General features: G+C 43.6%; 1 protein-coding gene and 1 long non-coding RNA gene across 11 annotated transcripts in view; one reads left to right on the top strand and one right to left on the bottom strand.

Moving 5' to 3' along the window:
* Positions 1 to 27,627, bottom strand: part of LOC105471291 (homeodomain interacting protein kinase 2) — a 220,021-nt gene that overhangs the window by 22,526 nt on the left and 169,868 nt on the right. For 8 of the 10 annotated variants that reach the window (XM_071094373.1, XM_071094379.1, XM_071094375.1 and 5 more), the window contains 3 exons: positions 20,861 to 21,003; positions 17,196 to 17,375; positions 13,167 to 13,448 (listed from right to left, as the gene is read on the bottom strand). In XM_071094373.1, the coding sequence (XP_070950474.1) occupies positions 13,167 to 13,448; positions 17,196 to 17,375; positions 20,861 to 21,003 (605 nt within the window). The remainder of the gene's footprint in view (positions 1 to 13,166; positions 13,449 to 17,195; positions 17,376 to 20,860; positions 21,004 to 27,627) is intronic. The other 2 variants (XM_071094372.1, XM_071094378.1) reach the window with 1 other exon arrangement.
* Positions 17,404 to 25,709, top strand: LOC105471289 (uncharacterized). The gene is made up of 3 exons (XR_981058.3): positions 17,404 to 17,434; positions 22,115 to 22,171; positions 25,576 to 25,709. It is a non-coding gene; the product is annotated as an uncharacterized lncRNA (long non-coding RNA).

Here is a 27,627-nt window from a genome sequence, read left to right as displayed (position 1 = left end):
GCAGGAACAGGGCTTTTGCTCGCCCTAACCCCCCTGGAGAGGCTGGGCATGCAAATGTCCCCTGTGTAGCCGGCAGCAGGGGCACATGTGAAGACGTGGAGAAGGGGCCGGTGCTGGACCCACAGGTGCTTCTGGAAACTAGGGAGTGCGATGCTTCGGGGCTGGCCTGGGCTCTTCCTGTGCAGCAGAGCTCAGCACAGCGGCAGGGGAGGCACCTGCAGCCCAGAGCTGTGTACAACCCCCATGGGCCCACCAGAATGGAACATCTGAGCAAGGAGAGAACCAGCAAGAACCCAGCAACCTGGGGACCTGGGTTAGGAGTCAACCTTGCTGGGAGAAGAATGTCATAAGTTTAGCTTTGGTGCCTGCGGCCTGGCAAAGCTTATGCAGGAGGGCGCAGAATGTCCAAGGAATGGGATGCAGTGTGAGGCTCTGAGGAGGCTGCACCCACACAGCACAGTGCAGACGTGCCGTGGAGAATGCAGAGCTGGAGTTGACACCCTCTGCCTCTCCTTGCTCTGAGTGTGCTCTGTGGGCTGTGTGCAGGCCACTAGGACCTCTGCATTCCCCTTTTCAGGAGCCAGGCCCACCTGTGGCTTTTCCACTGCCTGGGCCAAGGATCGGGGGAGATGGTACTGCACTGGGGCCTGCTGGGAAGGCCCTGCCAGGTTGATGCTCTGTGAAAGCCACTCTGACGCCCTGGCCTTCATCTTACATGTGGAACTTCATACAATAGGGAGGCACTGGCTTTGGATGGCTCTTGGCCAGCATGTTTGTTCAGAGATGTTTAAGTTAGTGTGGTTACTTTGGGAACTACTTCTGTCTGTCTTCAAACTCAGTGAGAGGCTGCTGGCATGATGGATGTGAAATTTATTGTTTATTGTGTGCTTATATAAGGCTTTAAAGATGAGTGTGCATCTATTTTTATATATTGATCATTTATTTTTAAGAAATGAAAATTGCCTAGGCAAGCTGGTCAGTTTCCAGCTAATTGGATGAGAGAAGCCGCTGGTATTTATAGAGCCTCAGAGTCACAGGCACCTCCGGGTATACTGCTTGAGGCCACACAGCCAGGTCAGGCTCTTCCCATGATGGATCTCCACCACCCTAGGGGCAGCAGGGAAGTGGGCAAGTTCCAGAGCCCACAGCAGCCAGGCAGGAGGGACAGAAGAACAGAGCCCTGCTGCTGAGCTATAGAAGGCTGAGGGAGCTGTGAGGTGCAGTCCCCAGGAGGCGCTGGCCCTGCTCCCCAAAGCCCAGTGCTCCTGACATCTAGATTGGATAATTCTTCCAGTGGCTGGACACTGTCCTCTCTGGTTCAGGGTGCCTAACCGTGTTTGTGGGTGAGAACATGAACCTTGCAGTCAGCTATCTAACTTCAACATGTGCTGCTGACAGGGCGGTGGGCAGCTATTTAACCTCTCAGTGATTCAGTGGCCTCATCAGTAAAAGGTAGGTAACAATTGGACCTGTATCATAGGCTTGTTTTGATAACTAAGTGAGAAAGCACATGTGCTTTTTTTTTTGAGACGGAGTCTCGCTCTGTCGCCCAGGCTGGAGTGCAGTGGCCGGATCTCAGCTCACTGCAAGCTCCGCCTCCTGGGTTCAGGCCATTCTCCTGCCTCAGCCTCCCGAGTAGCTGGGACTACAGGCGCCCGCCGCCTCGCCCGGCTAGGTTTTTGTATTTTTTAGTGGAAACGGGGTTTCACCGTGTTAGCCCATGTTGGGATGGTCTCGATCTCCTGACCTCGTGATCCACCCGTCTCGGCCTCCCAAAGTGCTGGGATTACAGGCTTGAGCCACCGCGCCCGGCCAAGCACATGTGCTTTAAATGATACACAACACATGATAAGTATTCCATAATGGCTGCTATGATTCTTCTTCTTACAAGTTGTGTTACCTTATTTAACATGTGAAAACAGGTTTGCAAAAAACTTATCTAGGCAAAGAGAATTCTATCAGGGTGAGGACTTGCTGGAAAAGTTTCCTTTTTTCTAGCCTGTGAATAAACCAGAAGATTGAAATGAAAGAAAATTAAAACTCATGATATCTTGGAGATCTATGCGGGGTACTACAGGGAATAGCTGCTATACAAAGAAATATGTGTCTCTGCCCTCGAGGAGATTAAAATCTCAGTGGAGGACTGTATAAAAACATGACAAGTTAAATAGTAAAAGCTTTAAAATAACCAGTTAGAGAGAATAATGGATGTCACAAAGCCTCCGTGATTAACTGTCAGATGAATCGTACAGATGATAATTGCTAACAACTCAAAAGAAGGTGAGGAATGAATTGGCTGCATATATTTACGGCTCTTCACGTTAACTTAAAGTAGATAAATTTTAATTAATACAGACCCACACCTCCCAGTTATGACAGTTTAAATGTGAAATGTCCATATGCTTGTTCTTCAAAAAGCTAAACACAGAGTTACCATATAGCAATTCCATTCCTAAGTACGTACTTAAAGGATTGGAAACAGGTACTCAGATACAGGTAAGCCAATGTTCACTGCAGCACTATTCAAAATACCAAGAGGTGGAAACGACCCAAATGTCCATCGACTGGTGAATGGATAGAAAATGTGGTGTATCCATACAGTGGAATACTATTCAGTCATAAAAATGAATGAATGCTGGGAGGGGTGGACCATGCCTGTAATCTCAGTGCTTTGGGAGGCTGAGGTGGGAGGACTGCTTGAGGCCAGGAGTTCAAGACCAGCCTGGGCAACACAGGAAGAACCCATCTCTACAAACAATTAAAAAAATAAGCGAGGTATGGTGGTGTGTGCCTGTAGTCCCAGCTGTTTGGGAGGCTGAGGTGGGAGCCCAGGAGTTTGAGGCTGCGGGGAGCTATGATCACACCACTGCACTCCAGCCTGGGTGACAGAGTGAGACCCTGTCTCCAAAAAAAAAAAAAAAAAGAAAAAAAAAGTTCTGATACATGCTGCAATATGGATGAATCTTGAAAACATTAAATGAAATAAACCAGACACAAAAGGACAAATTGTTTGAGTCTACATATATGAAATATCTAGAATAGGCAAATTCATACAGACAGAAAATACATTAGAGGTTACTAGAGGTTGGGGGCTAGGGGAGAGGAGAGTGGGAAGTTACTGATTAATGGTATAGTTTTTGGTTGGGGCAATGGAAAAGTTCTGAAAATAGATAATGGTGATGACTATACAGCATTATGAGTATAATTAATGTCACTGAATTTACACTTAAAAATGGTTGAAATGTCAAATTTGTTATATATATTTTACAATTAAAAATTAACAGCCTAAAACCACTGAATTGTGCACATTCAACGGGTGAACTGTACAGTATGGTACATGAATTACATCTCCATCAAAAACAAAGTCCAGGCCGGGTGAGGTGGCTCATGCCTGTAATCCCAGCACTTTGGGAGGCTGAGGCGGGTGGATCTCCTGAGGTCACAAGTTCGAGATCAGCCTGACCAACATGGTGAAACTCCGTCTCTACTAAAAATACCAAAAATTAGCCGGACGTGGTGGCAGGTGCCTGTAATCCCAGCTACTCAGAGGCTGAGGCAGGAGAATCACTTGAACCCAGGAGGCAGAGGTTGCAGTGAGTCAAGATTGTGCCATTGTACTCCAGCCTGGGCGACAAAGCAAGACTCCGTCTCACAACAACAACAACAACAACAAAAAAAAAGCAAAAGAGATTGAGAGTCTTGGGCACTTTGCAGCTGTACATCAGGGCTCAGCAGAGACACCTAGAGAGTGGGAGGGCACTGACATCCAGTACAAGAATTACAAAGTGGGAGCTAGGTGCGTTAGCTCACCCCTGTAATCCCAGCACTTTGGGAGGCCAAGGTGGGAGGACTGCTTGAAGCCAGAAATTTGAGACCTGCCTGGGCAACACAGTGAGATCCCATCTCTACAAAAATAAAAACATTAGCTAGGCATGGTGGTGTGCGCCTCTAAGTCCTAGCTGCTCAGGAGGCTGAGGCAGGAAGATGGCTTGAGCCCTGGAGTTTGAGGCTGCAGTGAGCTGTGGTCATGTCACTGCACTCCAGTGTGGGTGACAAAGAGACCCCCACTCTAAAAAAAAAATTAAAAATAAATAAAAATAATTAGGCACGGTGTCTCACACCTGTAATTAGCAGTTTGGGAAGTCAAGGCAGGCAGATCATTTGAGGTCAGGAGTTTGAGACCAGCCTGGCCAACATGGTGAAACTTTGTCTCTACTAAAAATAAAAAATCTGCTGGGCATGGTGGCTCACACCTGTAATCCCAGAACTTTGGGAGGCCAAGGTGGGCGGACCACTTGAGGTCAGGAGTTCGAGACTAGCCTGGCCAACATGGCAAAACCCTGTTTCTACTAAAAATACAAAAATTAGCCAGGCGTGGCAGTGTGCACCTGTAATCCCAGCTACTAGGGAGGCTGAGATAGGAGAATCGCTTGAACATGGGAGGTGGAGGTTGCAGTGAGTGGAGATCGCACCACCACACTCCAGCCTGGGCGACAGGGAGACTCTGCCCACCACGCTCCACTGCTGCAAAAAAAAAAAAAAAAAAAAAAAAAAAAAATCCTGGCTGTGGTGGCACATGCCTGTAATCCTAGCTTCTTGGGAGGTTGAGGTGGGAGATTGCTTGAACCTGGGAAGTGAGGTTGTAGTGAGCTGAGATCGCACCACTACACTCCAGCCTGGGTGACACAACTTTTTTTCCGTCTTAAAAAGAAAAAAAAGATTGCTGTCTACCAATAACAACAAAAAACAGTATCTCAACATATTTTATAAATATAAATTAAGTAAAAAAAAAAAAAAAAAAAAAGAATTAGGAAGTGGGACTCCAGGAGGTCTCTGAGCTAGGAGGTAGGGAGGAGGGATCTGAGAGCAGGGAGACACAGGAGGCTGAGGACAAGGAGGGAGCAGGAAGGAAGGAGAGCTGCCTTAACAAGACAAGGGCAGTGAAACCTGCAGCTGTCTTCTGGGATGAGTGGTGGGGAGTAATGGGAAACAACTGGTCTGCTGCAGTCTCTTGTGTAATAAGGGAACTCCTCCCACCCGGCACTGTTTCAAAGTGCTTGAGGGCCAGGGGAAGAGGTGGGAGCCATGACTGGGAGCAGCTGCTGGTTCCTGAGGGGAGGTGAGGAGGAGATGGTGCTGCCCTGCCCTTCACTCTCAGTTTCAGGCACAGGTACTCCTGAATGATGAACATGCCTCTGGTCATTTCACGAAACACAGACATGTTCTGTTGCAGGTGCACATTCTGTGGGCAGAGGACCCCAGGTGAGGATGGAGGCTGACTCCCGAATGTGTCCTGGGAGCTGGCGCTGGGTCCTAGCTCTGATGTTCCTTTACTGGTGTGGCTCTGGACAGTGTCCTGGATAACCTGTAACATCCATCCAGCTCCAACCTGCTCCGAAACTCATTGAGAGAGATTACTCATGGCATTAAAGGAGCCATTGTGAGGATCTCTGAAAGATTCCTAGAGACATTTTCAAATAGGAATGGTCTAGCCCTAATCTGGGGAGGAAAGAGATCCTTTTAGTAGATGTACTTTACATATAGACCCAGATCTGGCCAGTTCTTGCTGATCATATCTTCCTTAGGATCTGAGTAGTTTAGAAAATGAGCAATTTAAAAAAAAAAAAAAACAAAAAGACAAAAACACACACTAATTTTGGCTAAACTGTAATCTGTCCTCGAGTAAAATTCCAATTGGGCATATTTGGAGCTCTTCACTCAAATGTGGAAATTGTGGAGAAGCTTCAGCTTAACGTGAAAAAGAATTTTCTAACTAGAACTATCTCAAGACACAATAGCCACTTCATGAGTCACTGAGCTTCTTATCACTGAAGAATGGCTTTCTGGCATGAGTCTTGTGAGAGCGGACAGCTTGGCCTGGGTGACCTGTGAGAACTGAGGGCCATCTACTTGATGGAAACCCAACAGGTAATGAGCCTCCCACCAAAGAGACTGAAGAATCTGCATGTCAGCGTCTAGTTATCTACAAGGAGTGTGGGATAAAACCTTTATAAACCCTTCCCGGGTCCCATCCCTTTGTTGTAGCTGGGGAGCCCCTAGCTTAATGAGCAAATATGTACGGCACGGCTTGATGCTGATTTGCCTACCTTTTTGGATTTACAAGTGGCACATTTATTCGCAGAAGGTGAATTCATTTGCTAGCTGTTTTTCATCTCTTCCATTGTGAGAAAGCTCTGCGCTCTACCTGAACACACTATGCAGATTAGAGAACTAATGGGAAGCTGTGAAATGAGTCACTTTAGAAATGAGCACATATTTGAGATGACTACTGCAGATTCTTTAGGCTCGTATCTATCGATACTACTGGGATTCGTTCCATGATTGCATCTAATTATTATTGACAGCTTATCAATCCCATTATGAGTTGGTTAATGCAAGTGAGAGACATAGCAATAGGAGCAGAATGAGAAATATTTGCTGAAATGGGCTTGAAAGAACGTCACTTCTGAATAAAGAACAAAGCTGACAGAGTTCACAATTGCATTATGTTGTCATGGCAATAGATAATTTTCATCATTTCAAAATGATGAAAACAAATATGGAGCTAAAAAGTAAAGCAATCCCTAAAGGAGAAAACACTGGGAGAAGATCAGATATAACCTGTGACCCCTTCCCTGTAGGGTCTTATCTGGAATGTGTCTCTGATTTCTATTTGCTAATATGAGTCAATTTCATCCTTCAAGACCAGGGTCAAAACTCATCTCCTCCAATAACTTCTTTCACCCTTCTGATTTCATAGTCAATGCTATATGTTCTATTACTATGATGCTGATTATTAAGTACAGGTAACATTTATTGCATGCATACTAACCTACGGCTTAAAGTGCTTTATATGTGTTATCTCCTTTAATCATCATGGAAAGATGATGTGGTAAAGAATATGACTACTTTTGGCTGGGCACAGTGGCTCACGCTGGTAATTCCAGTGTGCCTCCAGACCACTGTGTTCCTTCCTGATACCTGCTGACTTACAGTCATCAGAGAGAAAAAAAATCTTCATTTTAATATGGCACATACATTCCATTCAAATGATTATTATTATTTTTAGAGGCAGGGTCTCACTCTGCCATCCAGACTGTAGTATGGTGGTGTGAGCGGAGCTCACTGCAGCCTCGAACTCCTGGGTGGAAGCAATCCTCCCATCTCAGCTTCCCCAGTAGCTGGGACTATAGGCACGTGTCACTGCTGGTACCACTTCCCAAGTAGCTGGGACTACAGGCCCGTGCCACTGCTGGTACCACTTCCCAAGTAGCTGGGACTACAGGCACGTGCCACTGCTGGTACCACTTCCCAAGTAGCTGGGACTACAGGCACGTGCCACTGCTGGTACCACTTCCCAAGTAGCTGGGAATGCAGGCACGTGCCACTGCTGGTACCACTTCCCAAGTAGCTGGGACTACAGGCACGTGCCACTGTGCCTGGGGAATTAAAAATTTTTTTTGTAGAGACAGGGTCTTGCTAAAGTTGCCCAGGTTGGTCTCAAACTCCTGGCCTCAAGTGATCCTCCCACCTTGGCCTCCCAATGTGCTGGGATTCCAGGTGTGAGCCACCATGCCTGGCTCCTCCTTTCAAATTGTATTATCTGCATATTTATGTCTATGTCTATGTCTACACGTGTGTATATAAACACACATATATCACCAGTAAGATCATTTTTTAGATGACTACTTTCTAGAGAAATCAGAAACAGGGTCATGGAAGGAGCCAGGAGTAGTCACCTCATCCTTGTCCCATCAGATGCAGCGGAAGGAAGTGTTTGCTCTCCTTCCATCTTCTTCTGAAGCCCAGTCTCTCTCTTCCCAACTGGCCTGGGTGATTAGGACTCATCTCTCCAAATCACCTTCAATCTATCCACTGAGCACCACTCTGCCCTATGGTATCCAACCCTCTCCCACCCCTCTTCCTCCCTCTTCCCTGTGGAAAGCCAGGAGCAAACCAGGAAGCTGTGGCACATCAGTGACAGCTTTGTAATGTGACAGCAGCTGAGGACAGTAGGGTGGAGTGTCTCTTCTTCAAAATACACCCCTAAACCATTCCACTCAACCCACTGGAGTGTCTTAAATGGAGCCCTGTAAAGAGGGTGTGGCAAAGTCAGCTGGACAAAAGATCCTTCCATCATCTCTCCAGGTGAGTCACATGACTGAAGTAGCTTTCAACTGGGGATGTATTGTACTCAAAATGGAGAGACACCAAAGTTCCTTCAAATGGCACTGTGTGTTTGGGTTCCTTTGTTCCTTCACTCAAGCCTGATTCCCACGTCCCCATAAGCACGGCAGGAGATTGGCTGTAAGTAGGTTCTCAACCAATGGCAGGATGGAGCAAGCTATATGGTTATAGGTAGCCATGGAGGCTAATCCCACTTTGGGTTTTTTGCCCATAAAATAATAAATGAGTGTGTGTGGGTTTTGCTCCCTCTGTTAAGTGGATGTTAATTTTTCAGGTCAAAGTAATTTGAGCAGCAGTTTATCAGTTTTCTAACCTTGCTTTATCTATAATAATTTCTCTAGACTTTCATCTTAGTATAAAGAAGGAAAACATTTCAGGTCAAATTTTTTTTATATATAAACATGTTAAGAGTGACCTAAGTAACTGTTTCTACATCTAAAATACTGAGTGATATTTATGAATCATTTTTCTTAAAGTTTTCATTTTTGGTAACGGTGGCTGAAACAGTGGCTGCTTACACAGGCACAGTAAAGTGCAGCCTGCAGGAGGGCCTTGATGACCGAAGCAAAACAACCCACCCACCAGAAACATCCAGGTAACTCAATGAGTGAATACAAGAGTGAATAATGGAGCTGGACAAAATCATTTCTAGCTGATCAGTTGACACAAGCCACTTTGGTTTACACACTTAAAAAATTACTCTTGGCCAGGCATGGTGGTTCACACCTGTAATCCCAATACTTTGGGAGGCCAAGGCAGGAGAATTGCTTGAGCCTAGGAGTTCAAGACCAGACTGGGCAACATAGTGAGACACTGTCTCCAGTTCTTACTAAAAAAAAAAAATTACCCTAATGACTAAAGGTTGTATGCTACAGCCTTTACAAGACCATTTCAGCACAAGGTAAGGTTAGCAGGAGTTCTGGATCAGGAGACGTGTACCTATAAACCGTCCAAGAGAGTCCAGGAGAGAAAAGATGGCTTGTTCAGTATGTGTAGACAATTAAATGCTTTTCTAATCAAAATTGTCTATAAATATTTAAAAGAAGACCAGTTCTACTACTGAATCCTGGGGGACCCAGAACAATATCTGTTTGTCTCATCTTTTGGCCAATTCTCTAGCCATGACCAGAGTCCCCTAGTCCACAGTAATTCACTGAAAAGGAGTCCCTGGCTCTTCCCTGACCTTCCTACTTTTAAAAGAGCTGACTCTGCCCTTCTCAGTGCCATGGCTCCAGCACCCTGACAAACGCCCAGCACCAAGAGGGGGCTCAGTGGACAACACTCTAGACTCCCTGTGGCCCTGGCATGGTGCTCTGCACACAGTGGGTGCCACCACGGCATGGTGGTAGTCACGGGAGGGAGCAGGATGGAATTTGTATTTGTTGAATGAATGACTGAAATCAGTTATTTTTTGCCGGTTATTAAGTTTGCCATTTCTTCAAGAGCATGGCACCTGAGTCCCAACTCTGCTATTTAGAACCTTTATCAATTTGGGTGAGTCACCTACCTTTCCTGAGCCTCAGTGTCTTCATCTATCAAATGAGAATAGGAATACCAGCCTCGCGTGCCCCATCAAATGACGGAGGAGCTAGTGCGGGTACAACATCCGGTGTATGTTTGCTATGATTTTCCCGTCTTTAGCTCAGCGTCTCCCAGCATCTGCCTGCAACATGCCCTGGAGTTCTCACGAGTGGAGCTGCTAGCCAGCCATCTGCTGTGCAACTAACAGTGCCACATACATGGGGTCAGGAATAATGATTTTGCCTTGGCCTTCTTTTAAAAATTCTAGGCTGTATCATCTAGTCCTAGAGGTTTAGTGACACCCTCAATCAGGTCTAAAAGCCCCTTTGGTGGTGGAGGCACTGCCATCCGTCTGAAGGTCATTGGCTGCCTGACTCTGGCTGCCAAGCTGAGGCTGAGCCATGTTAGGGGAATTAACCAGTATTTCAGGCAAAGTTACAGGACTGGCACTGGGGTAAGTAGCAAATAGAAAACGAGGCTGGGAACACAGAAGGTGGGAATCAACATGCCCACAGCACAGGAGAAATCAGGCTTGGGAACGAGGATGATCAACATGTAGGAGGGAAGGTCTCCGTTGCTCCAGCTGGGACACAGAAGGGCTGGGGAAGCTCTTCAGCTGGAGAGGGACCAGGTGACCCCTCCATGTGGCTGCACTTGGGGGTGCATCCTTGTTTTCCCAGGACTGATGCTTCCCCTTGAGCCCCTCAGTATCTCCTGACAAAGCTGACCACCCCCATCTAAGGGGAGATCCCTCCCCAACCCCCTTCCCATCCTGAAGCCCCTTTTGGATAAACTCCTGCACAGGGCTCTTGATCCTGTTCGCCTGCCGCAGAGGCTCTGCCCCATCAATCCCCTCACTTGAATTTGCAACCCCACCTCCTCTACGGTGTGGACCTGCGAGACCTTTAGCCTTCAAAGCCCCCTCCCCTGCTATTCCCTTAAGCTTTTTCCCTTTGAGTCCCCCATGGTACTTTGCTCATTTTTATGGGACTGATACTCTGTTTTGTGTTATAATGATTTGTATGTGTTTCGTCTTGCTTATTACCCTGCAAACCTCAAGAGGACACAGACTGTCTACCTTATTTATGTAACACCTGCAGTTCCCAGCATAATATCTTACACTAGTGGGGCCAATAAATACCGACTGTGTTAAATTTTATGATAATTCTGACTTCTAAGAACAAGTAATCATATTTCCCTACATTTTTTTTTCTCATTCCAAAATGTAGTCACAATAATGTGATCACAATTACACAGTGGTTTCTCTATAAATAAAACAGCTACTGGTTTCTGTTTTATCCTACTCAGACTCAAATACACTTTCCTACCTTCTTGAGTGTGAAGACATTTTCTAAGGCAATAGCCATTGGATCTCTCTAGAAAACATTATTCTGGGAGCTCCCAGTCACAACTGCAGACAGCTGAAGTCTTTTGGATGACTCCTTAGCCTCAGTCTGCAGCTTCCCTATTCAGCCTGATGTGTCCGGCACATTTTCATGACCCTGGCAGGCTGGCAGTCCCTGCCACTCTTCACTGCAGGATGCTGTGGGACTCAGTGGCCACTGCTACTGTCTGTGGCTGTCCCTCACCTGTGCACCTGGCTCCCACTCCTAGGTTTCTTTGAGTTGTTCTCATGAAGGTCCTCATCTGCTGCCCAGCCTCTTGGTTCTATCATTTCCTTCTGGGGGCCTTAGGGGCTGCCACGGAGGCAGGGACATGCTCGGGCTTTGCGTTCCACTTTCAGCCCTGTCAGCTGTCTGATTGGTGGAGAGACGGCTCTCTCATCCTCCTTCTCAGACACGCTATTCAATTCTCTCCTGGGCACAGATGTTGAGAGTCTATGTCAACTCAGATCTCATACGTTAGGAATGAGATTCCAATCTAGCTGATTGTCAGATTTTAAATTGCTTTTGCTTTCCTCCATTTGTGGCAAAGGGCTGGGCAAGGCTGCTAGGCCCTTCTGATGACCAAGGCTACCCACGTGTGGGTGGCTGCTCCAGGCCAGGCTTTGGTCTGGGGCTGGGCAGGGCCATCCCCTTTGTGAAGAGACCACTGAGCCCACTCGAGGACTGAACCGACAGTATTCCTGGGTGGTGGGGTGGGGCACTGTAGAGAATGGCCCATTGACTCAACTTGAGGCTGTCATTAAAAAGGGACCTGAGGCCAGTTCTGGACTACGCAGATGGGGAGTAAGGCAGTCCTGGGCTGCCAACGTATTCAGTGCTGTGCCTGGAACTTTGACCTGGGTCCCCTCTGGCACCTGGCACAATGCTACGGCCACAAGTGCTCCACTACATTCTTCTCCAAAAGACAATGACAATTAGGCTGTACCTAATTGGTGGGAAGAGGACACTTGAAAGAGACATGTACTAACCCCACCTGGCAACAAACTAAAACCACTGGACTTCATTAAAAAGACGGAAGGGAATGTCCCATGCAGGAATAGTTATAATGAGAATGTTTTCATCAGTCTCTCTATACATTTTGTAATGATTTCAAAGGTGAGAATTTATTATCTAATCAAAGGATTTGTGATTACTAATTAGTTACATTGTATCCAATCAGGAATTAATAATTCGAGCCTAATTGTGAATTAGAGTTCACATCCCGCTGCGGGATGCGTGCTGATGGGCAGCGCTGGGCTTGGGAGGGGCAGGCCTCCCTTCCCTGGCTCTCGGTCCCAATGCAAAGGAGCCAGTAGGGTGGAGTCATGAGATTTTGGGCTCTACAAGGCCACAGGGACTCTAGGGGTGCAGAAGGCCAGGAAGACAACTGTTCTAGAAGGGTTGCTCAGAACGTGAGCTTAGTGGCCCAAACAAAAACCACATTTTACTGAAGTCTGGCTGGGCAGTACAGAAAAAGAGGCTCTGGCGCCAGGGTTAATAGTTTTGTAAATACAATAAAGATTTCTTCCCTCTCCCCAGGAAGCACACAAAGACTAAAATGAATTATTATTACTTTGGGATAAACAGTAATGCTCTCTGGGTGAAGAGCCAACTGGCAATTTTGAAAGATTAGGTTAATCAGACACAGGGAAATTTCTGATTAATTGGACAATTACTTCGTCTTCTGAGTGAGCCAAGGCAATGTCAGAGAAGTATCCTGACCAACTGGGAATAAATTCACTAGCTTGAGGCAGAGACTTTTAAACTTACAGAGGATGAAATACACTGGCATTGTGTGCCTGATTTTTATGGTCTCAAGTTCCCCAAATGTATAGGGCCTATAATTATTTTTTAAGACCAAAGTGATTCAACATTATTTTGGTTTTAAACAATTATGGAAAACCTGTTTGACATTCTCTTGAAATAACTTTAGGACCACAGTAGATGGCAAAACCAAACTTTAGGGGTCAGAAGAGAGGGATCCTTATGTTTGATGATGGAAGATGGTCAGATCCACACACAATGCAAACCCTCCCGGCTCCTTCCTGGAAGGCTAAGGTGGCACCGCCTCACCTGGTGGGGGCGTGTTTCTGTTCCTCCTCCTCATCCGTATCACTGCTGATGGTGATGACGCTGACCGTGGGGCTGGGGGTGTCAGGAATGACAATTGTCTGCCGCTGCCGCTCCCGGGTGGTGCTGGAAGCCACGTCGCCCCACCCACAGGTGACCGAGGTGCTGCAGGCCGGGCTACTGTGCACCATGGCGCAGCGGGGAGGTGTGTTCTCCTTGACACGCTTGGATCGCTGTGGGGAGCTGATGGCCTGAGAGGAGGACACCTCACAGGTGGAGACATTTCTGTAATGAGAAAACCACACTCGCACACAGAGGAAGGTCAGGCCCCACAAGTCCTTCGAAGGAGCCCAATTGCCTAGAAACACCTGCTTTGCCAAATCTCTGTAAAACAAGTCAGCGGCTGGACAATGAGTCTCCATCTGTGACTGGGAATGGGATCATTCAGTGAGCAGCTACACAGGCCTTCTCTGGGCTCTGGTTTGGATCTACATGCCTGCTCCCAGCAGGACAAAGGGAGCAGCCAGGGCTTTCGGAGCAGGGAGGGGGCTCTTGTGCCCCAGTCTCTACAGGTCTTGTAGGAGCAGATGTCATGCCAGGATTCCAATTGTGTTTGCTCCAACACAGTCCCTTGCCTTCAGGGTCAAGGCCCTACTTCTGAGCTCTGTCTTGTGTCATCCCTTCAAAGGTACTTAAGTCTTGTTTTGGGGGTGGTGGAAGAACTGGTGTTTGCCACATCAAGCTTTGGTTTCCTTGCTAATGGTTATTCTACTGAAACATTTATTCCTTAAGAGTTTCAGGATCTATTTATTTTATTTTATTTTATTTTTGAGACAGAGTCTCGTTCTGTCGCCCAGGCTGGAGTGCAGTGGCGCGATCTCAGCTCACTGCAACCTCCGCCTCCCGGGTTCACGCCAATCTCCTGCTTCAGCTTCCCGAGTAGCTGGGACTACAGGCACCCGCCACCTCGCCCGGCTAATCTTTTGTATTTTTGGTAGAGACGGGTTTCACGGTGTTAGCCAGGATGGTCTCGATCTCCTGACCTCGTGATCCACCCACCTCGGCCTCCCAAAGTGCTGGGATTACAGGCGTGAGCCACTGCACCCGGCCAAGAGTTTCAGGATCTAAAGGACCTAACCTTGGTGACTAATGGTTCAGTTTTCCTTCTTTCCTCCTCTGGAAAAAGAACATGACCATCAAAAATATCTGTGTGCATATAATTGCTAAAAACCTTAAAAATGATTTTTCTGGATTTTGTCTCGTGGAGCCTCATGGCAGGCTCAGTCTAAATTGTAATAGAAAATTTGGAAAAGTGTAAGAGGAAAAAGCACTCTTAAAAAGAGACCTTTTAATCTTAATTTTGATCAACTTGAAATTCCTTACTAAATTAACCAATGTGATTTTTGGTAACTTTAGGGGAAAAATACTTTCTCCCCTCCCCATTAGATCCTCACTGACTCTGGCACAGGTTGAACATCTTTATCTGAAATGCTTGGTCCAGAAGTGTTTTGGATTTTTGTTTTTTTTCAGATTTTGGAATATCTGCATATACATAATGAGATATCTTGGGGATGAAACCCAAGTCTAAATACAAAATTCTTCTGTTTCATATACACCTTATACACATAGCCTGAGGTCATTTTATACATTATTTTAAAATAATTTTGTGCATGAAACAAAGTTTTGACTGAGACCACATGTCAGGTGTGGAATTTTCCACTTATGGCATCATGTCAATCCTCAAAAAGTTCTGAATTTGGGGACAATTTTGCATTTCTGGATTAGGGATGCTCAACCTGTAGTATCTATGCAGTGAGGGACTAACGCCAATGTATAACGAAACTCAGACTTTTATATGTCTTTAGAGATTCTAGCACCTTCTAGCTAAAGGGATGGCAGTAAAATGAAAATAATTCAATAAAGGTGGATTTATTTTTCTATCTAGCTAGTGCCAGATACATTGCTTGCTCCTTCCTAGGGACTGGTAATACGTTTCACTGGTAAGATTGTACCATTGTTTGTACTTACTATAAACCTATGTATTTGTTGTTGCTAATACATTACGATTTTAAGATTATGTTTTTCACTACCAATGGTTTTAATATCTCCACTTGGCATTGTTGAGGAAAAGTACGCCTGGCCACATCACCAACAAGGGAGAGACTACTGTTCTTTCAGACTGTTTTGCCTAAGGCATTGGTCTTAAAAATAAGCAAATACATAACTTTCACTATAATTATATCGATCTTGAAATGCACTGGCAATGAGCCTTCGTGAGGCCAGCTGGGTGGTAAGTAGACAAAAAGGAGGGACTTGCTAAACAGCTTGGGAGGCTAAGGGTTCTTACTGCCCCTACTCAGCCAAGGTGAACCACAAAGATGCTACGCTCAGTCCTGAGACAGACTAGTGTTCCATGTGACCTTGCTGGACATGACAGCCCATGAGGATTGAGACAGTGGACTTTGTTGCCACCCAGTCTAATAATGACATGGGTGAGCTGTCACAAGGCTGCCACACAAAAGCGTTCTGGAAAGCTGCCAATGATCTGAGATAAATTTTCCTGAGTTGTCAGAAACACCCAAAAAAGGAATCTTGAAGGATGACAACTTCAGCCCTTGGATGAATTTTTGAATGAGAATGAAAAGAAGAAGGCCTAGTTTCTGGTATCCGGTTATATGAGGAAGCAGAAAACCAAAACCACTAGACATTTTGTAAACCGGATTTCTCTTGATTAACTTATCACAAATAAGCAATTAAGCACCTCAAAGCTGTGCCATTAGGAAGAGATGTAGGAGCAATCACGAGAGTCACACGATCTCTCTCTCACTCTCTCTGTCTGGCTTGGAAATCTCTATTTTTTAACAAGTTAGGTTTATTAAGGTATAACTGACATATAGTAACATTTCTCCCTTTGAAGTGTTTGATGAGTTTTGACAAATGCACAGTCATAACCCCCTACTACAATCCAGACTTAGAGCTTTTTCCCTTAGGCTTCTTCGCAATCTCCTCCTCTCCTACTGGTCTCTGGCAAGCCCTGATCCGATCTCTGTCTCTATGTTTTGCCTTTTCCAAAATGCCATATAAATGGAATCATACAGCATGCAGCCTTTTGTTGACCTTGATTTTTTAAAGTGTTCACTGAGATGAGAATGGATTTAAAGGGAATGGGAAAGATTCGTGTTCTGCTGGTTAGTGTCTGGTATTAAACAAGCTATTGCTTATATTTAAGCAAGGTGCTATATCAGTTAAACTTCTGATCTTAGATACAAAGAAAGCACATTTCTTTAGTATTTTTAAAACATTTTTTAACACCTTCAACATTTTAAAACATTTTTAAACAAGTATTATGGTAAATTGTTTCCAAAATGAAACTTCAGGTGAGGCTGAGTGTTCTCTGGACAAGTAGAAAATGACAAAAGATCATTTGCTTCACCAAACTTTAGCCAGGCTTGTGAAGCTTCTCCTAGGTCTAACTGTGCACTCTGCTGTACAATCTCCTTTTGGCAAAAAACCCTGCTCAGTCAGTTTAGCAAGAACCCACCATCCTTGATATCTGATCACCCTTGATATCTGATTAGGTTCCTCAGCCTCCAGGTGTGATGTCTGATCACCTGGGCCTGTCATTAGCAAGAATCCTGTTAGGTCAGCTTAGGCAGAATCTCCCTTACCCCTGATGCTTCCTCTTAGTAACTTCCCATCCACCGACACTCTCCAACCCTGCCTTGGCTATAAATTTTCACTTGCCCATACTGTATGGAGTTAAGCCCAATCTCTCTTGCCCACTGCAAGATTCCGTTGCATCCATCCCTACACTATTACCACGGTCTTAAACCAAGTGCTTCCTGCAAACCCTAGGCCAGTCCATGTGGTACGGGATGTTTTGCTAACCACTGCAGGAAGAGGAGTGCCCCCGTCCCATGCAACTGTCCCATGTTCAGAGTGGGTGCTGATACTCCCTAATCCTAAACTACGTTTCTTTAGCCCTCACATCTCCTGGGATTTCTCTTCCCTAGGGTGGCTCTCAACACCTACCTCACAGATGACTGGTGCTGCTTACTCTTCCGGGAGGAGGTGGTGCTGGTTGGCTGCTGCCGCATCACGTGGGCTACACCCACATTTAAGGGCTGGGCTGCTGGAAGGGTCACATGACCGGTCAATAGCGCAGGCTGCTGCATGATGGGATTGTAATGGCTTCCGTGAGCATGCGTGTTCCTGAAAGGGAGCCAGGACAACAAGGTGCCTTAGAGGTGTTCTAAAAGCAGAGCTCCTCTGTAAGATCAAGCTTCCTCCCCAGTTAAACGCTGACTGCAGTTGGTTATTTCACTAGCTGTTTCACGGCTAAAGGGATGAGCCTGGCCATGTGTGCTCATCGAGTGGGTTTCTTCTACTCATAAGGAGTAGGAGAAACACAACTGGTTGTGAGTGAGAAAGAGGACTTTCAAGTGGGAAGAATGCCAAGTGCACCGGCTCCGAGTTTTTAAGTTCTAGGGACAGGAGATAAATATTTCCTCCAACTTTTAAAGTCCCTGAGCACGTAGGTGATTATCCTGAACAATATTTTATTTTAGAATTTACAGGCCAGGCATGGTGGCTTACGCTTGTAATCCCAGCACTCTGGGAGACCAAGGCAGGCTGATGGTTTGAGCTCAAGAGTTCGAGACCAGCCTGGGCAACATGGCAAAACCCCCTTTCTACCAGAAATAGAAAAAATTAGCCGGGCATGGTGGTGTGCACCTATGGGCCCAGCTACTTGGGAGGCAGAGGTGGCAGGATCACTTAAGCCTGGGAGGCAGAGGCCGCAGTGAGCCGAGATGGTGCCACTGCACTCCAGCCTGGGTGACGGAGCAAGACACTGTCTCAAAAAAAAAAAAAAAAAAAAGGTTTCACCTTAATTTTATAAAAATAATTTTTAAATGAAGAAAAAGTGGAATTTACAAAGTGTCATCAATGGGTTATTTTATTCTACTCTGTGATGAAGGCAGGATATCTTAGCAATACCATTTTATTAATGAAGAAATTGTACTTTACGTGAAAAACAAACTTTGAAGCCTGGGAGCCATATGCTTCTGGTGTTAGGAAGTGTTAACGTTCTTTTGAATTACCTCAGTGGCTAGAACAATGCTCAGGCATGTAGCAGCTGATCAATTAATTACACGCTTGCTGAATGAACAATTAGATTAACTGAAGGTTGACTAGACAAGTATAAAGTTGGTATTAAATCAAAATTACTAAGTCATGATAGAAATACTGACAGCCCTCATCCTAAAAATGGGTTATGTTTCAAAATTCTTATAATCTGGGTTGTATGAAGCTCAAAGCCTTGTTTTCCCACAGAAATGTTAAAGGTGGTGACTGACTCACAGATTTGCCCATAAGAGCTCATTTAACACATAATAAAATTCAGAGCTAAAGGATAATTCATTTGAATTTAAAAAAATTATAAGAACCTATTGTTGCAACATGGGGAAAAGGATGAATAGGAAAAAAAAAGAAGTAGATGAATACTTTTGTAGGGATTTTGATAGCGTCTTCTGGGCATTTACATGGACTTTAGAAACTCATTACGGCTTTTTTCTGAGATGGAGTCTCACTCTGTTGCCCAAGCTGGAGTGCAGTGGTACGATCACAGCTCACTGCAACCTCTGCCTCCTGGGTTCAAGCGATTCTGCTGCCTCAGCCTCCTGAGTAGCTGGGATTACTGGTGTGCACTGCCACGCCTGGCTAATTTTTGTATTTTTAGTAGAGACTGAGTTTGGCCATGCTGGTCAGGCTGGTCTCAAACTCCTGACCTCAGGTGATCTGCCTGCCTCGGCTTCCCAGAGTGCCGGGATTACAGACGTGAGCCAAGAAACTGATATTATGGCTTCTTTATTTTGTTGTAGCTCTTTCTCCCATAGACAGATGGCATTCCTTCTCCTTTGAGTCAGGCCCAGCACTGGTACCTCTGTTTCTTATAGATATTAGATATTAGATATCTATCCACAATAATAGACATTCTTTGGCTCACACAAGACATGGAGAGAGACCAGGAAGAGAGTATGCTGGCTGTGGATGTCTTCTGTGGTCAGTAGGTAAGAGACGCCAAAAAGAAAGGAAGGAGGGAGGAGGAATAAGAAATACGTAGGAATTAGTAAGTGTATGTGTATTTCTGAAATTAGATGAGCTATAAATGCTGAAAGACAAAGGGGGAAAATAGGAATATGTTACGTGTGTGGTCTTTTAGGAGAAAAAGGGGCGAGGGAAAAAAAAACCCAGTTGGTCAGACAGCTTTCCACTTGGCTGCTCCTAATGAACTGGAGGAGGAAAGGCGATCTTGCTGAGCATGGGCCGATGTGATAGTGGGGAGGGAATATGACGGGTTTATTTAATGCCTGTCATGTACCAGGCACTGCGATGGTACATGTTAAATATAGGCCAAGTGCTTTGTATTTTACCTCAATTTAAACCTCCCAACAATCCTGTGAAGTAGGCATTACTATCCCTTTATTGAAGAAGGAACTGAGGTGCATACAGGTTAACTTGCCCCAGGTCATGCAGAGCCAGGATTGAACTCAGCTCTATGCTGTTTGAGATGGATTCTCACTCTGTCGTCCAGGCTGGAGTGCAGTGGTGGCATGAAGGTGTTGCCAGTGGGGAAGTGAGTGGGACTGTGGGGAAGGGCCCAGATACTCTGTACTAGGCAGAAAATGAAGTGGAGGAATGGAGGAAGCTGCAGTAGGGGTCTGACTGGGGGCTTATATCACCACCTTTCTACTTTTCCCTGAGAGACTTTAATTCACAATAGCCGTGTAGGTCAGAATAAGAACTGTGGGAGGCTCCCTGGGTGATATGGAGGCTGTCAGGGGGTTGAGGGAAGTGACCTGCCCTGATATTCGTGCAGAATGAGAGATAGTCCAAAAGGGCCGTGAGGAGTTGGGGACAACTTGGAGGGCTGCCATTTGGCTCTGCACTGGTGAAGGGGGCCATTGTGGTGGTGTTGGGGGGAAGGTACAAGGGTATCTAGCCATAAAAATAACAGAGGAGTGCATCTGTGAGGAAATCATGAGTTGGACAGGGAAGAGTTCTGGAAACAGATGCAGAGGGTATGCAGTGCTGGCAGGCAGGCAGGTGGATGCCTCTCGGGTGTGTGGGAAGTAGCCTCTAATCTGTAAGATATGCCTATTAACTGAAGAGGCACCCTGAACAAATATGCCAGCATTTACCCTTCCAAATAAACCCCATTCTGTCAAACCTTCCCCTGGGAGGTCAGATAGACTCTAGAGTACCCCCATCTCAAACATCTTCAGAACACTTTCTAGAATTGCTTAGGGCTTTGGGGACCCTCTTCTGCATTCTTTCACTGGTGACAGACCTTTGTTTTCTGAATGTGGAAGTTAATTCTGAGAAACTACCAAACATCATCCAGAACCAAGTCTGGTGAATTACACTGATGATTAAATGATATAACTGAATTCTGGGTGGGAATGACAACTGAGCATAAATTAATGAAGCAGGTTTTCTTGTATCCTGGTATATTATTTAAAAATTGCTTCTTGTTACACTGCACTCATAGTCCACACAATATTTTTAAAAGCTTTAAAAAGCTCTCTACAAACCAGAGAATTCAAGTATAGGCCGGCCTGGCAGCCCTGTGTCTGCAGTGGACATGCCTCTCATCCCAGACACACCCACTCACCCTAGAGGGGTTTCCTGCTTACCTCCAGTCCGCCAACTGCTGGGTGCCTGCCATGGTCTCAGGAATGACGGTGGCGTGCTGCACTGATGTGTGGGTGGCCACTCCAGTCAGCTGCTGCCATGCTGGGGGAAGCAAGATCTGCTGGGTCCCACTTGGCCAAGCCTGCTGTAGAACACAGGACATGTGCAATGACCATGTTTGCTAATCACATAATTGATTTGCATGAATCCGCACTTATTCTGTGCCTGTGGTTGTGCTAGACATTCTTATGGGTGTGAGAGTGAGGGCCTGGTCTCTGGCCTCAAAAACTAAAGTAAGGGAGATAAACAATGAACATATAGGCCGGGTGTGGTGGTTCATGCCTGTAATCCCAGCACTTTGGGAGGCTGAGGCGGGTGGATCACGAGGTCAGGAGATCCAGACCATCCTGGCTAACATGGTGAAACCCCGTCTCTACTAAAAATACAAAAAATTAGCTGGGCGTGGTGGCGGGCGCCTGTAGTCCCAGCTACTCGGGAGGCTGAGGCAGGAGAATGGGATGAACCCGGGAGGTGGAGCTTGCAGTGAACTGAGATGGCGCCACCACACTTCAGCCTGGGCAACAGAGCGAGACTCTGTCTCAAAAAAAAAAAAAAAAAAAAAAAAAGAACATATATGAACTAAGTACAAGATAATTAAGTATAGGGACACATCTGTATGGAAGGGATTCATTCATGTTGAAGAATGATTTCTTTATAAATTTGCTCTAATGAGCAATGCTTGAAGTTTCTGAAAGTTTATTATTTATTTACTTGTTCTGTCCCACAACCATGTACAGGGGATTAGGGTAGTTGAGTTGGGCTAGATGAGGGTGACTGCTGGCCCTCAAGAAGCTTTCTGCCTAGTATTATTTATTTAACATTTTACCTTTGATTTATCAATTAGAATCTAGGTTCCAGCTTGTGAATCTTCTGAATCTAAGTTTACACAATTCTAAGATCACCAAATATCTGGAACCTACATCTGAGAGCAAGCAAGTATGAAGTAAAATTCTTAGCTGTGACTATAGCATAATTGAGAATTACTTTGATTTCTCAAAGCAAAAATGAGAGGCAGGTGGAAGTCACTGCTTGAATCTAATTTTTCTAAGAAATCTAAAATGAACGTTTGTAATTCTTCCTTGATAGATTCACTGGTGTGTGTGTGTGTGTGTGTGTGTGTGTGTGTGTGTGTGTGTATGTTGTGTTTTAAGCTCTTTTTATCCACGATCACTATTCTGCTTGTCTTTGGTCATTAGATGATTCAGACTGAATACCACTGCCTAAAGTTGGACACTTAAAGGATAGTCACTAAGGTAAAATACCTTTTGGACAGATCAAATATTTAAAGGTTTGATATCTTAGCTACCTCTCTTTCTATCAGAGTGGATGTGACTAACATTGGGTAATTTATCGAATGCAGTGTTCACAGACTGTGCATGTGCTCAATGTGGGTGTTTTATATGTACAAATAAGCACTTCTGGAAATGGATTACGGATTTGAGTCAGGGCTTAAAAAATACTGGTGCTTATAAAAATGATAGAATCACATTTGAGAGCTGAGTGGACCAGTTCACCTATTCCATTATTTTCATGTTGCACCTGAGGCCCAGTGAGATCTCTTAGATGTTTCTGATACTGTTTGTTTGCTTTTGATATAGGCAGAAAGCTCAGGGACCACAGTTCATACCAAGAGTGCTTAATATCTGTTGATAAAATGAAAGAAGCAACTCCACAAAGGCTATTAACTACAGTTAATTGTATTTCAGGTTTACTTAATTCACAGAATGCAGAAACATAATTAATTGATTAAAACAGTTGCAAATTCCAAATATTAAATGAATAACAATTTCGTTTGCTGTAAGGTTTCTACTGACTTAGCCAATTGGAACTCATTTCAGATCTCATGAAAAGCATTAGTTTTAACTAATGTCATTTAAAAAAATAAATCTTGATATCAAGCTAAGGTTATCATTTTTCTTCTATTTCCCTGAAATGGATATTAACATTTTACCTCAAAGAGATGGGGTAGAAAGACTGTTTTTGACTTATTTCACTGATTGATATGCTTGGCTCATTTGTGACAACACTTCATCAGACATTTTTATAATTTATTACTACTACCAAGAATGCAGCGAACATTTCTTAATGCATACTGTGTGCCAAACACAGAGTTAAGTCATAAATGGGTTTCTGACTACTTCTTTTTTTTTCTGACTTCTTAACACCAGTTCTGTGAGATAGGGACTGTTATTTTCTTCCATTTCTCAGATTAATAAAGTGAGACACAGAGAGGTTAAATATTAATAACTTGCCCAGAAATATGGTAAATCAAACATACACATTTATTGCCTTCTTTACACTCAACTAAAATGATAGTAAAGGAATAAAAATACAGATTCATAAGGGCAAAGAGAGTAGGAGAGAGGCAATCACCATTAATAACATTTTAGAAGCTCAAAAACTGATGGACAATTACTAAGTGAATTAACAGACTGAAGAAATCTCAGGTCAGGTCTTCATTTCCCCTTAGTTCCCAGATTCTTGGTGTACATGCTTATACCACCCTCCACTCCCCGCCCCAAAGCAGGAGGCTAGAGGATTCTCTCTAGGGGAAATGACTAGTCCAAGAGAAAATAACTACAGATATGACATTTAAGGATCAGGGGATCTGCCAGTGAAAATGCTGGACTTGCCTCTTTTCAGCCTATAGAGAAGCCCACATTCAATAGTCTCTACCCTGCCCTCCAGCTTTCCAATTAGTTTTTTAGTGCTTTCGTTTTAAATAGGAATGAATAGCTAATGAACACCAGACAGTAAAGGAAGCTTCTAACCTAAAGAGAATAAAATAAGCAAACAAAAGAAAGAGGAAACAAAAACAGTGTGGGAATCAGAAGAAAATTTTCTAAAATCTATAATTAATGCCGTGCAGAGTTAAAAAATATATCTACGAAACAAGATCATATAAAGAATCATTATCTATATTCAGAGAACATGCTCTTTTTTGGTGGGGAGGGAGCAGAGAACAAACTCTTGGAAATGAGAACTATGACAACAGAAATTAACCATTCAAAAGAAGGTTTTTAAAAAGTTTAAGAAATCTCTTAGAAAGTAGTGCAGACAGAGGATAAACAGGAAATAGAGGGGAAAAAAAGATAAGAAAATCAGAAGATCAATTTAGAAGTACCAACACTCAATTAATAAGAATACTGCAAAGGAGAAACAGAGAAAATGGAGGGAAAGAAATTATCAAAGGAAAAAAAAATCCAGATTAAAAGGGCAAATAGGGTGTTCAGGACAATGTAAGAAAAAAGATCCAAAAGAAGGCATGTAGTCATGAAATGTGAGTCCAATGTGGATGAGGAAAAAGTCTTAAAAGCTTTCAGAGAAAGAAAAAATAATATACTGAGATAAGTGTGCTCAAACACAGCAACACAGCAAACATATAACCCTTTTATAGCTCTGGAAGGGTTTGGGGCTGTATAATGAGATATATAGAAAACTAACCCAATGGGAAAAATGAGGCAATCATTAACTCTAGGAAAAACAAAAAGATGTGTAAGAAAGGAAACATAATCATGGTATATTATAAGGCTCAACTGAGAATAATCTTATATAATATTGATAATTACGTAAATATTAAAAAGTAGTTGAATCAAAATTATGTGGGAGGAATAGGAGAAAAGAGTGAGTGAAAAGAGGAACAGGAGAGAAATTGTGTGTGTGTTATGGGATGGCAGTGGGTTAGAAAGCTAAATCTTCATCTTCTTTAATAGGAAGTCAATGGATAATACTTAAAATGGAAAAAAAATCCATAAAAAGCAGTCTAAACATGTTATTTAGAAACACAGAGTTAAAAAACAGATTAAACAGTTAAGTTAAAAATTATTGTTATGGGCAGGGCACAGTGGCTCACACCTGTAATCCCAGCACTTTGGGAGGCCAAGGCAGGGGGATCACTTGATGCCGGGAGTTTGAGACCAGCCTGGCCAACATGGTAAAACCTAGTCTCTAGGAAAAATACAAAAAAATTAGCCGGGGCATGGTGGCACATGCCTGTAATCCCAGCTACTCGGGAGGCTGAGGCACGAAAATTGCTTGAACTCAGGAGGCGGAGGTTACAGTGGGCTGAGATTGTACCACTGCACTCCAGCCTGGTGGCAGAGCAAGATTATGTCTCAAAAAAAAAATGTGTGTGTGTGTGTGTGTGTGTGTATGTGTGTGTGTGTGTGTATATATATATATAAACTTTCAGGAATAATATATATTATATATATAATATATATAACAGGGATAATATATATGTGTGTATATATACACACACCTATATACATATATAATGTAATAATATATATATTGTTATGGGGAGTAGACATTAAGGATGGGATAGAGCAGAGGACTATAATTTTCCTATAAGCTTATGGTCTTAAAAATTTTTTAAATTATGTACTTTTAAAAATTATGTACATGTATTACTTTGAAAAGGAATTAAATTTAAATTTCAAAAATAACTTCCCCAAAGTCACACAGCCATACGGTGGTGAGGCAACCATCTGAATGTGGGCAACCTAATTCCAGCGCCCATGCTTTCAGCCAGTGTACTACCTCTCCTTGTGCTGATAATACACAAAAATAATGGCCCCTATTGAGGATCAGGCATTGGTGGTTAACTGTATAAAGGTGGCATGAACAAGTCTTCTTTATTCTCTAACAATATCAGGTGCCAGTCAAGAGAGAGGCAGACAGCAGGACAACGTAGCAAAGACTGCTTGCTGAAAATGTTATCAGAGGAAACATTAAAGTTTTGTATTTTGAACAGTTTAAAGGGTGAGAAACATTAAAGTTTTGTATTTTGAACAGTTTAAAGGATTCAAGACAACAGTTTGTTTTTAGGGAAGTATTTAAAGGTTCAGTTGGTCAAATATGAACCCAAAAAATAAAGTAAATAAGTAAAAAATAAAGAGGTTCAGGTGATACGATTTGATTGGCTAGAAGAATGCAAAACACTTCATGGAAGGGTAGAGTCTACAGTGACCTGGCATTTCTGAATTTCTTCTCTAACGCTGCCAGTCAAAGGAGATTTTAGATCCTGCCATTTGACAAGTGAGATAAATTCAATACTGTCTCAATCAAGAACTGTGCTTCCCATCTCTCCACTATTACCTGCTCATTCACAATTTCTGTTGGTGGCCAAGATGCTAGCTGTGGCGTGGGGCTTGTGAGGATGGAGATGACAGCTCCTTTTAGGCAGTACCAAAAAAGCTTTTGTTGCAAGGTGATCCACAAAGATCACTCCCATATCACTGACATAAGCAGAATGATTACCATTTCCACCTGCCATGCACACATCCTCTGGGTGCCCCACAGAGGCTTGCTGCCCTGAAAGTTTTATGTGATGCTGCTGGGAGGTGGGGAGAAAAAGGGCAAAGAAAATGAAGTTAACATGAGGAGTGGATTCAAAGATTCCATCTCTAAGTGTTCACAAGTAAAATCCTTTAAAAGATTTTCAATATTTAGAGAAAAAGAACAATGTCAACTTTTTGAATACATTTATGTCAAATAATAGTATTTGGAATGCCTCTGCCTGGTGCCTAGAAATTTAACCGTAGGAAAATGAAGGCTTCAGTTTAAATGCTTAATTGTTGCTTTTTTATAGCCACCATAAGAGTTTTATAAATTAACTTATTTTTGTCCTTTGAAGGGAACATTTAAAAATATCTAGGAGAGAGCCCATCTCAACAGGCTAACATATTGGCATGGATTAAGTGACAAGCGGAGAGAAAAATAAAAAGCAACAGACAAAAAGACACAACATGATACTGGATAGGGCAGGATTTTTTTCACTTAATATATCTTAGAAATCTCTGCATGTCAAGACACATAGGTCTACCATGTTCTTTTAATGGCTACATGGTATTCTATTTTATGTATGCATCAACTTATTTAACCAATCCCCTACTGACGAACGTTCAAGTTTCTTCCAACAATCTCAGTTATAAACACAGTAGCAATTAAAATCCTTACACATATATTTTTTGCTCACTTTCCTAATTACAGCTTTAGGTTAAATCTACTTGGAGATTTACAAAACTCTAGGGACCCTCTTTCAAGGAAGCAAAAGGTAAAGTTCTCCCCTGCTACGATTAAAAGACGGAAACAAATTCTGACTGCTGAGGCTACTGGTTCCACCAAACTGAACAATGAAGAATCCCTATTTTAGCTAATAAGAGATGCTAATTATTATTTCTTTCAGAGATGGTTCCTGGCTTACTAGGGTTAAGTATGCAAATATAAAAAAGATCTGTAATTATCCTTTAAAAGTACATGCGAGTTCTGTAGATTTGGGCTCACAAAGGTGGAGCACTGGTAGACTGGTGTGGATTTTTGCCACTCAGATAAAGTATGAACAAGCTTTTTTGCCCCTGGACTGAGCTGTAGTTCTTTCTCTGATCTATCTAGGCCTTTTCTGAACTCCCCGCTACTGAACTATGCAAATAAAAGGAAGCTACAAGGACCCACTGGAGAGAGAGCAAGGAAGAGAAGGCCTGTTTTAAATACAAAAGGTTCTCTGTTTACAAACTTTCAATAAGACAAAACTTTGTGTGCTACCAGTCACTGGTGTTGCACAGTGTCATTCTGGACAGAAGCACAGAGATGAAGAATGCTTAATATCAATCTTCAACAAACTGTTCTGGAAAACAGAATAGATAATAATGTAACCACAGCAGCCTGGTTCAACTTCTACGTAACAAAGTTGTGAGCTGTTTTTCAT

Source organism: Macaca nemestrina, chromosome 4, assembly GCF_043159975.1.
Source record: "Macaca nemestrina isolate mMacNem1 chromosome 4, mMacNem.hap1, whole genome shotgun sequence".
In the NCBI taxonomy this organism is placed as follows: Eukaryota; Metazoa; Chordata; class Mammalia; order Primates; family Cercopithecidae; genus Macaca; species Macaca nemestrina.
This window is presented reverse-complemented; position numbering and strand designations above follow the sequence as displayed.